Source organism: Leuciscus leuciscus, assembly GCF_965113295.1.
Source record: "Leuciscus leuciscus genome assembly, chromosome: 15".
Lineage (NCBI taxonomy): Eukaryota > Metazoa > Chordata > Actinopteri > Cypriniformes > Leuciscidae > Leuciscus > Leuciscus leuciscus.
Genome location: NC_138739.1, coordinates 35,530,287 through 35,546,061, shown reverse-complemented (window position 1 = coordinate 35,546,061; position 15,775 = coordinate 35,530,287). Strand labels below are relative to the sequence as shown.

At 38.0% G+C, this 15,775-nt stretch overlaps 2 protein-coding genes and 1 long non-coding RNA gene across 3 annotated transcripts in view; 1 reads left to right on the top strand and 2 right to left on the bottom strand.

Moving 5' to 3' along the window:
- LOC309475255 overlaps positions 1 to 15,775 on the top strand; it is a 239,290-nt gene that overhangs the window by 206,687 nt on the left and 16,828 nt on the right. The window lies entirely within an intron of this gene.
- LOC309475151 (uncharacterized protein) overlaps positions 1,260 to 15,775 on the bottom strand; it is a 343,736-nt gene continuing 329,220 nt past the window's right edge. The window contains exon 15 of the mRNA XM_082137779.1: positions 1,260 to 3,609. Coding sequence (XP_081993905.1) covers positions 3,038 to 3,609 — 572 coding nt within the window. The 3' untranslated portion in view covers positions 1,260 to 3,037. The remainder of the gene's footprint in view (positions 3,610 to 15,775) is intronic.
- Positions 5,753 to 15,775, bottom strand: part of LOC309475163 (NACHT, LRR and PYD domains-containing protein 3-like) — a 28,064-nt gene continuing 18,041 nt past the window's right edge. The window contains exons 5-10 of the mRNA XM_082137814.1: positions 12,417 to 14,255; positions 9,738 to 9,908; positions 8,501 to 8,671; positions 7,282 to 7,455; positions 7,035 to 7,199; positions 5,753 to 6,264 (exon numbers count right to left, since the gene is read on the bottom strand). Coding sequence (XP_081993940.1) covers positions 6,186 to 6,264; positions 7,035 to 7,199; positions 7,282 to 7,455; positions 8,501 to 8,671; positions 9,738 to 9,908; positions 12,417 to 14,255 — 2,599 coding nt within the window. The 3' untranslated portion in view covers positions 5,753 to 6,185. The remainder of the gene's footprint in view (positions 6,265 to 7,034; positions 7,200 to 7,281; positions 7,456 to 8,500; positions 8,672 to 9,737; positions 9,909 to 12,416; positions 14,256 to 15,775) is intronic.

Below are 15,775 nucleotides of genomic sequence, written 5' to 3'. Positions count from 1 at the left end.
AACAACCCCTTCAGTGGATCGAAATTGGACGTCCAAAAATGACATAGAAAAGATGTCAGTCCGACGTCACATTGCGCAGTGGAATTGCTTGGGTTGAATATCCAATTGTGAATTTTCGTTGGATATCGCTAACGTATCCTTATTCAGAGCAGCGCCATGACAGGTATGAAAGCGAGGCTGTGAGGGATAGTCTTACCATGTTTTTAATGGCATTCGCTGTAAAAGCTGTATAAAGCTCGTAGATCACTTATAATTTTTCACAGCTCATGTTGTCTGGAGTTTGGTCTACGAAAAATCCTTGGAAAGACATTTTTGCAGTATTTAGTCAGCAAAACAATCCAATAACCCATTAAATAACACTGAAAAGATTTCTATCCCCCCACAGCCTCGCTCTGGTGATTATGAAGAGACTTAAAGGGTCATGACATGGATTATTTTAACATGATCCTAGAGGTTCACTTATAATGTTAGTAAAGTTTTTGCAAATTTTTTTTTTTTAATGTATATACAGTAGGCCTAACTGTAATGTTGAATGCAGTGATGTGAGAAACAAAACTTCCTGAAACCTTTATTCAATTGAACCAATTGCTTTGCAAAATGATCCACCTTTTCAAGGTGCTCAAAACGCCACACATTGGTGACGCCTTCAAAAAAACAAACAAAAGAAAAACGCCAGGAATATCAGATCCAACCCCCTGTTATGTCTGATACCTTGAACCTGCTAAACACCGAGACTGCATACGAAATCGCATACTTACCTTCTATATAGAAGGCGAAAATTAGTATGTCACAAAAGTAGTAGGCCTATGTCCGAATTCACAGTACTCATAAAAGAGTAGGAAAAAAATCCCGGATGATCTACTACTTCCGGTGAGATTCTGAAGTGTGCATATGATTGACACTTTACTATCCCATGAGGCCACAGGAGAGGATTTATGAATGACAGTGAAGCGACTCAACTGACGCTGATAGATAACATGATAATGACAACATGGCGGATGTAGTGAGTCCAGATTATATTCATACTATATAGAACATACTTTTTTAGCAGTCGTGAAGAAATTACTTTTTCAAAATAAGTACCTACTACCTACTCAAGAGAGTGTGTGATTTCAGACGCAGCCAAAGCCTTGTCTGGTGCCTAAAATCAGTGTTTCACTGCATTTAGTCTATTTGGTCCCAAAACTGTAGTAACAGTATTTTATCAGCCCAAGAGGCAGATGGAGGAAGCAGGGAAGAGCAGAAAGCAGGAGACAAAGTGATGGTAAAATGAGCAGAGTTTATTGAATAATCTTAGTTGTGTGTGTTTCAATGCTAAGACTTCGTCTGACCAGCACAAATACAACAAGTGTTATTATAACACAAGCAATAGTGGTGTAAATTACTGCTTCACAACATCATCCTGTGACGTTAAACCCTTGAAATGGAGACATTCTCTGATCTCTTACTCATGAAGACAAATAACCCTTGAAACTAAGGCTGTATATGTTGGCTGTATATGAAGCCAACTACTGAAAATCTGCTGAATATTATATAATGAGACACAAGCATTACATATCTAGCCCTGCGAGCAGGTTGTGTTCATGTGATTAATTTGTCATCGTAACTAACAAATAAAAAAAAACAGGAATAGCAACAGCATACAGTGCAGGTCCCAGAAGGTTTTTGGACTTCACACTTTAAAAAAATCTGCATTTCATTGCATAAGATACAAAATAAGTGCAATTAGCAAACAAAAGACACTGGAGCTCTTCTTAGCAGTAACTTCACTTTTCAGAGACACCTTTTCAAACATTTTTAAGCAATGCCTACTAGGTTCTAGGGCCCCGTTTACACCTGTTATTAATGCTGCCTTCACATGCTATCAGAATCAAACTTGTAAATACGAGTTTCTGTTAAAAATTGAACATGAAAGCCCTGGGCATGAACTGGGAAGCTCGGAATAATTTTGATACCCAAGTTCCCTAGTTGAATGTTTATATGATTGTCAATGAATGAGATGCTAAATATCATTTTGGCTTTTATAAGATTTTCCCAATAAATAGGCAAGAATAAACCTGGTGTCCTCCATGATTCCTATTCTTTCCGACAACAAAACACTTGAATGCAACAAGCTCGTAATCACAACTTCAGAAGTGGGAAGAATTAGATGTGTTTTGGTAGATCGGACGACACTAAATACAGATGTAAACGGGTCTAAAACATTTTGAGCTTGTCCACTTTTGAATACATCTAGACTAGAGGAAAACGCGTTCGAACGGATTGCTTTTGTAGAGTAAACGCTCATGTGATCGAATGTGTTCAAACAGCCACAAAAGACCGTCTACTCTTCGCCTACTGACCGGATGCGTAAACATTATGGGAAGAGCGCTAGCCAGACGGGATTTAAACCTTGGCTGGAGACCCAAGTTTGGTTTGAAGACGAAAAATGTACCAAGCACAATGTTCTCTCTCCATTCCTGATTTCTAACACTCACTCAGTGTTCGGCTGGTCTTGTGTCTGTCAAAGCCGAAACAAAAGCTGACGCTCTCCGTGTGTTTTTCCGTCGTCTCTGGCCGTGTTCATATGTGAATTGCGTGAGCTTATTTCGTCTATAAGATTGAAAAATCCCCACCAAAAAAGCCCATACATTTGCCACCCATAGACCCTCCCCTTGAAGAAATCAGGACAGAAGTGGTTAAAAGTGGACAAAAGAGACGGATTAAAACACCAGGTGTAAAAGGGAATGTGTCTCCTATCTTAATACCAGGTGTAAACAGGGCCTACGTCCTTCATGCCACATCTTTCATGCCATGTCCTAGCAGAACCTTAATCGATATAGTTCATTATATATTACATATTTATTACACACAATTTGACAGCCATAGAGTTTTTTCTTCACTTTGGAGAATACCTATAAATGTTTTAATATCTAGAAACTTAAACCTCATTTTGTGAAATGTTTTGAAAAGGGTACGTGAGCTATATTTTTTTTAAACTGACACTTGTTTTGGCATTTTGTTATGTAACGTGTATACCGTACATTTTTGACAGAAATTATTCATCCTCTAGTTCAACATCACACAGAGACATTGAATTTTCATAAAGCACAAATCCAGCATAGAGGGGTTCAGTGAATGTGGTGTTGAATGTGTGTAAGTGTCTGAGTGCGTGTGTGTCAGTGATGCCGTAGAAGGACAGAATGCCGGCCGGCTCGTCCACATACACTCCTGCTCTGGTATAGGGAGGTGATGGGGCAGGTATGCCTGTTGCATTACCATCATGCCAGGAGTTCAGTGTCTCCCTAAAGAAGCTCAGAATCCAGGATTTTTCATTGAATCCAAACACACAGTCAGTTCTTTTTCCTTTCCTTCTGATTCCTTTATATGCCACTGCCACATCACCCAACCCACTATATTCAGCCTCCCAGTAACAGCGTCCAGTCAGACGCTCTTTACACAGAACCTGCGGACAGCCGTCATATCTCGATTGATTTGACTGGGCGTCAAATCTCTCTGGATGATCAGGATGTGACATCGGTTTTTTATTATATACCAACTTTTTGTTGCCCTCTACAACAGAGAGACGATTGTTTACTGTGTTTGGATCCAGTGTGAGACGACAGAAATCTGGACACAAGAAAACAACATTAATAAGGCCACAAAATATGTTCAAGAATCAGATTGGCCTTGGATCTACTTTTCGGCTCCACATCAATATTTTTGACAGCATATACACAATCAAAACCTTTAATATTTCAGACCTTATGCTGGTCTATTGTAAAATGGTGTCCTGTGAAGAAAAGGTACTGTATGTGTGTAGACCTACATTTTTGTAGTCCTTCTTTAATCATGGTCTCTCCTCCATGATCCAGACTGTCGAAGAAAAAAAAGCATAATGTGCCATTATTCTATTCATCTGACTCACCCAAAAAGGAAGAAATAAGTCTTAAAAATACAACACAAAAACCATGTCAATGCTAATAACTTTTGAACTAAGGTTTTAAAGAAAAGTATTTTTTCCTCTGATTCTGTGGCTCATGACAAGTCGATTGCACCATATGATGTTATTTTCTGTAATGAATTTTTCCACCATTTTGATGTTTTGTCCATTTTTCACCATCATTTCTGAAATCATATTCAGACTGTGCTAGCAAAGAGTTACAAAAAGAGTCAAACAATACCAAATTGTCCCATGTTAGCCATTTTGCGCATTGACCATTTTGAATTTTGTCATAAAATGCTGTATTTTATGAAAGCTTTAGCATATAGTTACAAAAGTTGATTTGTGTCTTCGGCACTATGCCCTGAAACAACCTATGCTCTTTTGGGCCGGATATAATAAAATTGACAAATATGTTTACAGCATTTGCGAAATTTGTCTAATAGCCATGAATTTCACCTCGTTCTATTCCTTGGGTCCTACAGAATCCAGTGGTATATTTTTCGTTTGAAATCGCATCTTTTTCTCTCCGTTTTGGCTTTCCGTCCACACTGAGACAGCGTTTTTATTAATGAAAACAAAGCTTTTTGAAAACGCTCTCCAAAGTGGATACATTTGAAAATGCTGTTTTCGCGTTGTAGTGTGGACTGTAAAAGGTATATAAAAACGAAGACGTAAGTTTAGTCACGTGACTCATATTGTACCAATAGATATTCATGTTTATACCATTATTATGCCTGTTATGTGCTATTCACTTTCACGCAGTTGCTAAAATGTTACTTTGCACACTCTTCATATCATAGTCCTGCAAAGATAACAGAATTTACTCACATTTGCTGTCCTGTGGCAAAACATGAGAGCAGTTGCGTTTTACACCAAACATATGGTGACTGAGTGCGACCTGGACACATTAGTGAAAGGTGAGATATTTTGCTAAATAAAATTATCTTTTCAGATCTATTCATTACAGGATAACTTTATTTTTCTGTCTGCATCATCTCAGTGAGCTTTTGTGAGGGTTTACGAAGGTGAATTTAGCGTTTTAAGAAGTTTCAGTGTGGACGAGAGTCTTTTGGAAAACGCTTGAAAATGCTAGTGTGGACGGAGAGCGTGTTTAAAACGAAAACGCCGTTTTCAAATGTGTCCGGATTAACGTAGCCTGGATTGAGTTGTTTCTAATCTGATTAAAACTAAGGTAGGCAATTTTTTTATTTTTTTTTAAGGGGGCAACGTCCTTTTTGCCAAGATAACACCTTATTGCAACGTCCTTTTCCCAAGATAACAGCTCTGACTCTTCTTCTATAATGCCTGATGAGTTTGGAGAGCACTTGACAAGACCATTCCTCCATACAGAATCTCTCCAGATCCTTCAGTTTCTCAGGTCCATGCTGGTGCATCTCTTCAGTTCACCTGACTCATTTTATTCAGGTCAGGGACTGGGATGGCCAAGCCAGAAGCTTCATTTTGTGCTCAGTGACACATTTTTTGTGTTGATTTTGATATAATAATATAATTTAATCATTGTCCTGATGGAAAATCCAATCACAGCCCATTATAAGATTTCTAGCAGAAATGGTCAGGTTTTGATTTATCTGTTGGTATTTGCTAGAATCCATGATAACATGTCTCTGAACAAGATGTCCAGGACCTCCAGCAAAAAAATAGCCCCACAACATTGAAGATCCAGTGGTATATTTAACCGTGGACTTTGGATACTTTTTATCACTGTTTGCACCATACACATCTGGGTTTTTAGTTTTGTTTAATCTGACCACAGAAACCAGTCCTGTCTGAAGTTCCAGTAGTGTCTGACAACTGAATATGCTGTAGTTTGTTTTTGGGCAACTTGTGGTGATGTAGGGGATGTTTGATAAAAAAAAAAAAGATATGCTTTCTGACCCCAAGACTCCGCTAATCTCTGCAATTCTCCATCTCCGATCCTTGGAGAGTCTTTGGCCACTCAAGCTTTCCTCCTCATCATGCATTAGGACGTGTTTATATATACTTTCAAAGTGTGTTTATATAGTGTAGGAATATACTTCAGAGATATTTTACTCATAAGAATTTGTAGGGGTACCAATAATTGTGGAGAAATTGGAGAAAAACATGTATATCATAATGTGAGTTTCCCCCCACTTTCAATTGTTTTACTTCAATGAAAGGTAAAAAAATTGTGATTTTTTTGGATGAAAGATCAAAGGGATAAACAATACAGATTTATTTTCACAGCTGCCTTTGCTCATATTTACCAAGGGTGCCAATATTAGTGGAGGAGACTGTATGTATTTGCATTCCTCCTCGTGCCCAGTAGCAAGAGTTTGGGGTGTGTCTGCTGTAGAAGGCTGAGTCAGTGGGTGTTTAGGGGGTGTGGAAAAAGACATTCAGATTTTGTTACAAAAGTGCTAATAAACTTTGAACACTTAACAAAATACACAGACAGACAACGGGGTAAAACAAGGATAAACATTGGCATTGTTTTTAAAAGATACAGGAATTTGATGGAATGTTTGGTTTTCGATCGATACCGCGAACTTACAGAGTTTCTTCTTGACAGGTAAGCTAAACATCAAGTTAAAAGTATTCCAAATATGTAGGACCTTTTATTGAAAGAAGCCTATTTTTACCTATTGAGACATGTCTTCACTTTAATAGACCCGGAAGTGATATTAGAGTGCGGAGCAGATCACGTCAGACACGAAGATGTCAAGCAGCATGTGTTTACATTTAACAGGGATCTTCAAAAAGAGTTTATCAAGTTATTTTGCGTAGTAGGTTGTGAAAAAGAACTCAATGTAGTATTGCGCTGAATGAGATACACCAGAAGCACTCTCTCAGACAGTGCCCGATCCCGAATTCAGTTCTCTTTGCGCCTGATTGTTCAAATACAAAGTTGTAAATGAAATCTTGCGTAAATACAGTCGGTTATGCCTGTCCATCCCATCCCGTAAACCACCATGAGAAATCGGCTCACCCTACAACTCAGTCCCTTAATTTAGAGTTCATGTAAGGAGTATTTTGTGAATTATCAATTAGAATGAAATCATATAAGAATAGGCTACATTTACATCAATAAAAATAGTGTTAATGTAAACATTGCTAGTGTCCATCATACCAGAGTTTTTCCAGTTTGCAGTTTGGATCCTCCTTCAGTGCAGTGAGCTCTGTATCTCCAGGGTGATTGTAGCTCAGATCCAGCTCTCTCAAATGTGAGAAGTTTAAACTCAAAGCTGAAGCCAGATGAGAGCATCCTTCTTTTGTCACCATACAGCCAGATAATCTACAATGACAGACATCAAAGGCATACATATATATATATATAAATGTATATCCCCTCAGTTTTATGACTGTTTTAAAATTACCTCAGGTTCTCCAGTTTACAGTGTGGACTCTTCAGTGCATCAGAGAGCAGCTTCACTCCAGAATCTTTCAAGTTATTGTTACTCAGGTCCAGCTCCTTAAGGCAGGAGTTTGACGATTGTAGAGCTGAAGCCACACTTTCACAACACTGATCAGTGAACTTGCAGATGGACAATCTAAACAGAAGAATAAATTATTACATAATTGACCCTTATGTAAGAACTGCATTTGCAATGCATTTAATACTTTACAAAACCCAGTAAACACAGAACATTCCCAAATAAGAACATTCTAGGAACATTCTCTATATGTTTTCTTTTGTAACCAAAAAACTAACCTTCCAAGAAGGCTGCAGGGAGGGTTTTTTGTAACAACCAAAAGAGAACTTATACAGAACGTTCCCTGCAGGTTATTTTTAGGTTTGACTAAAGTGAACCTTCCCAGAACATTATCCTAGTTAAAGTTAATACAATAACTGTTTATTAATTGTTTTTAATGTCTGTGACTAAATTTCATATTTTAAAAACTCTAGATTGTACTGAAGTCATTGTTATTTGGTGCTGAAATAACAAAATCTGGATATTGTGGTACAGTGACAAGCCCATATGAAATCTAACATGTTAATGGAAAAAACTGAATCTTATTTAATGCTCCATGTAATGATTTATGTGCTTGGATTATTTCTATTGATTAAACTACAGATCAAAAGACATGGTTTGTAGTATTGATGCAGCAGTGCTGGATGATTACTGATGTATAGCAGGGAAAATGATATCAGAGTAAAGAAGTTAGGGACCAAACCAACAGGGAACGTTCTTTTTACGTAAAGAAAACTTTCCAGGATAACCAACAGAGAATGTTAGGATATTTTTTCTGGGGATGTTCTGGGAACCAAAAATTGTTAGCTGGGGCAAAATATTCAAGAATAGCTTTCAGTGAGCAGTGTAACTTTCAGTAAAATGTGTTCATAAAGTGGTACAAATTTATTTGATATTCTTTGGGCTGAAATTAATTGTGACATTCCAAAGATTTGTATCAGTTGTTTCTTTCTTTATATGTTATAGGCAGTATATATAAACTTAAATCATGCTGTAACATTATTTGACACTGGCAAATAACAGTATATTTGATCATTTCCACTATTATCCAACAAATCCACTCTCTGTATACTGTTGGTAAAATGTAATGAAACATATATACAAAGGAATCTGACAAACAAACCTCAGTTTTTCTAGTTTACAGTTTGGACTCTTCAGTGCATCAAACAGCAGCTTCCCTCCGGAATCTTCCAAGTTATTGATACTCAGGTCGAGCTCTCTCAATGAAGAATTTAATTGTAGAGCTGTAGCCACACTTTCACAGCACTGATCAGTGAGATCACAACCTGAGAATCTAAAATAACAGTAAATGGTTAATTGACACTTTGCAGAATTCCCATTTAAATAGGACGGTCGCAAAACTGTTTGATCTTTACGTTAACAGCTGTTACTTTGCCCAACACATTTCAAAGCACCATTCATCACCATCATAGTTGATCTCTCTAGAAAGGATTAAAAAAAATACACAGAAGATAATAGAGATGCACAGTTCCACCAGCCATAAATCAGAAATGGATGGTTTTTGCTCCAAAGAGATGATCGATAACCGACCGAATTTTAGCTTTATTTTGGCGATCTCTATTTCGGACTTGCACACAAACTACATTGCAATCATTTCCCAAATTATTACGAGGTCTGTAAACGGGACGTTAACACAAGCCAAATGTTCAAGCCTCACTGTCTTGTGTTCTGCCATGTCGTGTTGGATACTTTGCCAGTTTTGTTTTAATCTTTCAGTTTTGTTTTCTCTGCTTCCCCTCCTAAATTTCCCCAGGCAGTTCCTCACGAGCCCTGGTCTCGCTCTCGATCTCCAATCGGGGATTGCCTTTGTCTCTGCTCTGCTTCACGTGCCGCCTCCACCATTATGAACATTATTATTGCTCCTCTATGCCCAGTCTTTCTAAAACACGTCGATTTCTACAAAGCCCCTCCTTCCGAAAAGCGTAGTTTATTCTGATAGGCCTTACCATAATCATGATGTCAGAGTAAAGAAGTTAGGGGAACGTTCTGAGAACTTACTGGGAAGGTTAGGGGAACGTTCTCCAAACCAACAGGAAACATCTTACGTAAAGAAAACTTTCCAAGATAACCAACAGAGAACTTTAGGATATCTGTTCTGGCGGTGTTCTGGGAACCAAAAATTGTTTGCTGGGGCAAAAGATTTGGTTTAACTTTCAGTAAAATGTGTTCATAAAGTGGTACAAATGTATCTGATATTCTGAATTGTGACATTCCAATGAGTTTTATCAGTTGTTGTTTATTTATATATAAAATTAAATCATGCTGTAACATTATTAGAAACTGGCATTTAATATACTGTTGGTAAAATGTAATATGCAAAGGAATCTGACAAACCAAACCTCAGTTTTTCTAGTTGACAGTTTGGACTCTTCAGTGCATCAAACAGCAGCTTCCCTCTGGAATCTTCCAAGTTATTGCTACTCAGGTCGAGCTCTCTCAATGAAGAATTTAATTGTAGAGCTTCAGCCACACTTTCACAGCACTGATTAGTGAGATTACAACCTGAGAATCTAAAATAACAGTAAATGGTTAAGTAGGTCTCATTTAAATAGGAAGGTTGCAAAACTGTTTGATCTTTACGTTTACAACTGTTTTTTTGCCCTACACATTTCAAAGCACCATTCATCACCATCATAGTAGATCTCTATAAAAAATAAAATAAAAAAAAAATAGAAAAAAATCTCTAGAAAGGATAAAAAAAAAAAATACAAAAAAAATACAAAAAAATCACTTAAACCGATACTAAATACAAAACAACGATAATAAATACAAAACAACCGCGCCACTTATCATGTCATCACGTTGGAAAGGTCACGGGAAAAAAAAGAAGAAAATAATAATAATAAATTAAAACAAAGATGTCGGACGATTTTGAAGTTGGAAGAGAAAATGAGATGGAATTTTTCACCCTTTCCTACCTTTTTGAACCTGAGTACACAGACAAATAACTTAGATGACGTGGCGCGTCGCAGACCAGCACAAGACGAACAATTGTGGTTAAAAAGTATATACATTTTTATTTATTTTTAGAAAATGACCGATCGTTTCGCCAGATAAGACCCCATTCCTCAGCTGGGATCGTGCAGAGCCCTTTGAAGCACTTCAGAGCCCTTTGAAACGGCACTGATTTGAACTTCAACATTCTGGTTGCCGTTGAAGCCAATTGTGTGGAGAAAAATCCTGAAATGTTTTCCTCTAAAAACTTAATTTCTTTTCCACTGAAAAAAGAAAGACATGAACATCTTGGATGGTATTGTCGTGAGTATATTATCAGGAAATTTTCATTTTGAGGTGAACCAATGCTTTAACAGTAACCGGACTGTCTCCCTCTTCACCGTAAATACGTTCTTCTGGATACATTTTTAGTGCATCATTCTGTATCCAATCATTTGGCCGGATCCCGTGATTTCCTCAGATATAATAACCACTGGTGGTGGTTGAGGAGAGATTCCCTGATATGATTGTAAAGCGATTTGAGTGTAGGCCTACAGTAGACATATGAAATATGCCTCATTCATTCATTCATAAAGCTGTTTTCAAAAAAGTGTTTTCACCTGTAGGCTAAAGTCTATTCCGGCGCAGTATATTCTATAATGGTAGCCTAAAGGCTGATTTATACTTCTGCGTCTGACCTACGCCGGAGCCTCTACTCTGTAGGCAACGCGTTGGTTTTCATTTATACTTCTGCGCCGTTGTCCGCGTTGACACACAATTACACTTGCAGAGGGAGCATGTGAAACCCCAGGGAGCGGTCCTAGCAGACCAACCACAGCGCTTGCGTCCGCGTAGAGTTGACGCGTTGTTACATTTTTGGAGAGGTGCACGTCAGGGTACGCCGAAGGGTACGCGCGCTACACACAGCCTACGACGTAGCTACGGCGTGAGTTCGACGCAGAAGTATAAATTGGGCTTTATGCTATGTTGGTAGATTGGCACCTGTAAGAATTTCCTTTTGTTGAAAGCCCAGGTAAAAGTAAAAAGCTATTATTTTTATAGATCCATGTCCGAGGCAGTTCAACTTCACAAATGCATTTCTTTACACACACACACACACACACACACACACGTTTATTCTGGTGTTGTAAATAAATCTTAACCACTGATTCTTATTGCGTCCACTTTCTGAAGGCCAAATAAAGTGCTACTTTTGCTTTCACATAAAAACACACCGTCTCACAACATGGCGGCCACAACACTACTACAATAACTGAAGCCACGCCTTCTTTTTATGTGTAAGCATTTGGGCGGCATTATGCAAATATTTCCACCTAGTGACATGGGTATGTGAGGGAGAATTTGATCGAGGTGTTTTAGGTAGGTCTGGATCTGCCTTCTCTTCTACATTTACATTTATGCATTTGGCAGACGCTTTTATCCAAAGCGACTTACATTGCGTTATCCTATACATTTATACATAGGTATGCGCAATCCCCTGGGATCGAAACCACAACCTTGCGTTGTTAACGCAATGCTCTTACCACTGAGCTACAGGAAAGCTTCTACATAAAATAAATATTTTTGTGGGAGACTTTGTAACTTTGCAGATCTTATAGATGCACAAACACCTACATAACACACACTAAAGAAAAAGGAAAACTAGAAAAATCATCATATGACCCCTTTAAATCAAAAACAACTGCTCATACTGCATGTGTGTAGCATCTTTGTTTGGATCGTGATTAAAATGCAGTCGTTGCCTCTAATTTCAAATGGCTATGGATATTTTTTGCTTGAGGCCAGTTTGGCTTGTTATAGAGCAAATAAACAACAAATAAATTTGCTTGAACAAAGAAAAAAAAATCAGCAACCAGTTTTGAAATCTGCTAATTTTTCTAGTAAAAAAAAAAAAAAAAAATCATAACCAGCCATGAAAAATCATGATTGCTAGAAGATAAACTGTTATTATATTGAGATTACTCATTCCATGTTTAGACTTCTCTTCCAATCTTGCTAAACTGCTATGGCACAGTGATCACAAAATATAAAAAAAATATGCCACTTTATGACAGAATGCTTACAGGGCTTTTCTGCAGTTCCTCACAGCTGGTATCAGTCTTCTTTTGCCTTCTTCTGATGCGTTTAATTTCTTGGAGTCCAGTTCATCCAGCGGCTCATCTAACATTTGAATGATGTAGGCAATTGCTGAGCAGTGAGCAGGAGAGAGTTGCTTTGAGTCCATGCCTGATTTCACAAACTCCTGAAGCTCTCTGTAGAAAGTCTGATCATTCACTTCCAGCAGACAGAGGAACAGATTTATGGATTTTTCAGCTGAGAGTGGTTCATCACCTTTGATTTTATCTTTAATATACTTTGCGACACTATTGATGATATCTCTGGTGTCCACTGTGTGTGTCAGTAGATCCTTTAAGAGTCTCTGATTGGACTCTAGTGAGACGCCCAGCAAGAATCGCAGGAAAAGATCCAAGCGTCCATCCTGCAATGATTCATCATCATCAATTACCTCTTCAAGCTGCCTTTCCAAAAACTTTTGCTGGGAGTGAAACTCATAGAAAGCTGCCAGAAACTCCTGAAAGCTCAGATGTATGAAGCAGTAGACTTTCTTCTGATGAATCACAGATTCCTCCTTAAAGATTTCAGTGCAAATCCCAGAATACACTGAGGCATCAGTGACGTCTATGCCGCTCTCCATCAGGTCCTCCTCATAGAACATCACATTGCCCTCCATCAGCTGTTTGTGAGCCAGTTCAGCAAGTTTCAAAATCATGTCTCTGTTGGACTGCAGGAGTTTCTCTGGATCTCTCTCTTCATACTTCTGGTTCCTCATGTTGATCTGAATCAGCAGGAAGTGGATGTACATTTCAGTCAGAGTTTGAGGGATTTCTTCACTCTTGGTATCTTGTTTCAGGATGTTTTGAAGCACAGTGGATGTGATCCAGCAGAAGACGGGTATGTGACACATGATGTGGAGGCTTCTTGATTTTTTAATGTGTGAGATGATAATGCTGGCTTGATTCTCATCACTGATTCTCTTCCTGAAATATTCCTCCTTCTGAGGGTCATTGAATCCCTGAATTTCTGTCACACGGCTGATGTATTTGGAGGGGATCTGATTGGCTGCTGCTGGTCTGGAGGTGATCCAGATGTGAGCAGAGGGAAGCAGATCTCCTTTTATGAGGTTTGAAATCAACACACCCACCGATGAAGTCTCATTGACATCAGAAACTTTCTCATCGACATCAGAAACTTTCTCATCGACATCAGAAACTTTCTCATCATCAGAAAACATCTGTGTAATTCTGCTTTCATCCAGACCATCAAAGATGAACACAACTTTACATTCGGCATAAATCTTTGAGTCCAGATCTTTAAGTTTAGGATGAAAGTCCAGCAGAAGACTGTGAAGACTGCACTGATGATCTTTAATCAAGTTCAGCTCTCGAAATTGAAGCACAAACATGAAATCTACATCCTGATTGGCTTTTCCCTCGGCCCAGTCCAGAATTAACTTCTGCACTGAGACGGTTTTTCCAATTCCAGCGATGCCTTTAGTAAGAACAGTCTTGATTTGGTCTTTCTCCTTACATCCTGGTTTAGGTAAGGCTTTAAAGATGTCATTGCAGTATATTGGAGTATCTTGTGAAAGTTGTGTTCTGGGTGTTTTCTCCATCTTTATAATCTCATGTTCTTCATTCACCCCTTTAGCATCTCCCTCTATAATGTAGAGTTGTGTGTAGATCCTGTTCAGGAGGGTTCGATTCTCTTGTAGATTGATTCCCTCAAATAAGCGCTCATACTTGTTCTTCATTCTGGTTTTGTGAGTGGTTTTGACTGTCTTCATGGCATCACTCACTGCTTGGTAAGAATCCTGCAGTTCTCCAGTAACATTATTTTCCTCACTGCAAAAACATCAAAATGGAAAGAAATTACAGCATTTAGTCTACATTTCTCTGCACACGTGTTACAGAAGTAGCTCTTTCAGGTATATGCCATGCTGACATTCCACACGAAAATATATTGTAAATGTATCTACATCTATGCATGTATCCTTTGTATAGGCAAAAATCTCACTTGGCTCCAGGGGTCACTGCTCTATTATGAATATAACAAGAACTCATACAGGGGCATTTCACATCTTCATTTTTGGGGGCATTTTTTTAAATTTTGTTGGCATTTCCGACCTTGCATGATGTCATTTTACACATCAGATTAGTTTGCTTGTTAAGCTTAATGGAGGTATTTCTCCTAAACTAGGTCGGCTCTATTGAGATGTTTTAATAGTGATTTAATTTCACAGCAGTGGCAAACAATGTTGAAACTTAATGGCAAACATGATTGTTACCTGGCTGTCACTAATGAAGGCAGGTCAAGAACACATGGATGCTGCTCGACTTGTGTGCGTTAACTGTGTTGCTGTCACTTGCTAACCGATGTTAGTCGTCAGCATTTGTGTTTTAGCATTCTTTATTAAGAATTAAATAGGCTTACTAGTAGGTTGTTCTGATTAGCATAATTTTCTTTAACAAATAATGAAAACATTTCAACATAAAACATTGAAATAGAAAAATATTAGGCTCCATCAATGCGGCTTTGCATGAGCATAATACATTAAGCTCATTCTCTAGACAGCGTTCAGACGATAGCTCTGTGGTCAACGCAATAACAGTCAGTTCGAATCTCAGCTCCACCATATTCATCATTTTGTCTCTAGTTTAATATTTGTCAGAAATAAAAACTTTTGAAATTTTCATTTATTGATTCGAAACACTTAAGAGCTTTGTTGTGTTTGATTTGATATTTTGTGTTTTCCTGTCATCTTTATTAATAGGCATTTAGACGATAACATTGTAGCCTACATACTGTTAACCGATGTTGGCCGACAGCATTTATGTTTTACCGTTCTTGATGCTTAAATAGGTAACGGTTTATTAAAGTCAAGCGTTTTGTTTAATTATCAATGGCACATTACAACATAAATTTGCTAGGCCTACATTCCAGAAGAGCCGCTGCACAGACGACAAAACTGATGAAGGAAGATTGTCAGCCGATCGCTTATGTATTGGACATACCCAAATCTGATGGTTCCCCTTACCCACATACAGTGAAGTAAATGCAAAATATTGGTGTCATTTTATAGGAAACCCTTTAAACAAACAAAATCAAGTGTCAAATGTAATAAAAACTATTGTATGTGTTTAAAATATCAAAAGAAACACACAAAAAAGTAGGCGCTTTTGTGTGTTTTTTTCTTTGAATTTTTCTTTGAAAGTGTATAACTCTGGTGTTGTGTGCAACAGCTACCTATTATAAGTTCCATCGGATTCCACTAGATGTCACCAAACACTGAAAAAAAATATTATGTGTCTAACATTTTGCTTTCAAAAGAATGGCTATGAAACCAAAGGGGGGCAAAGTGGCT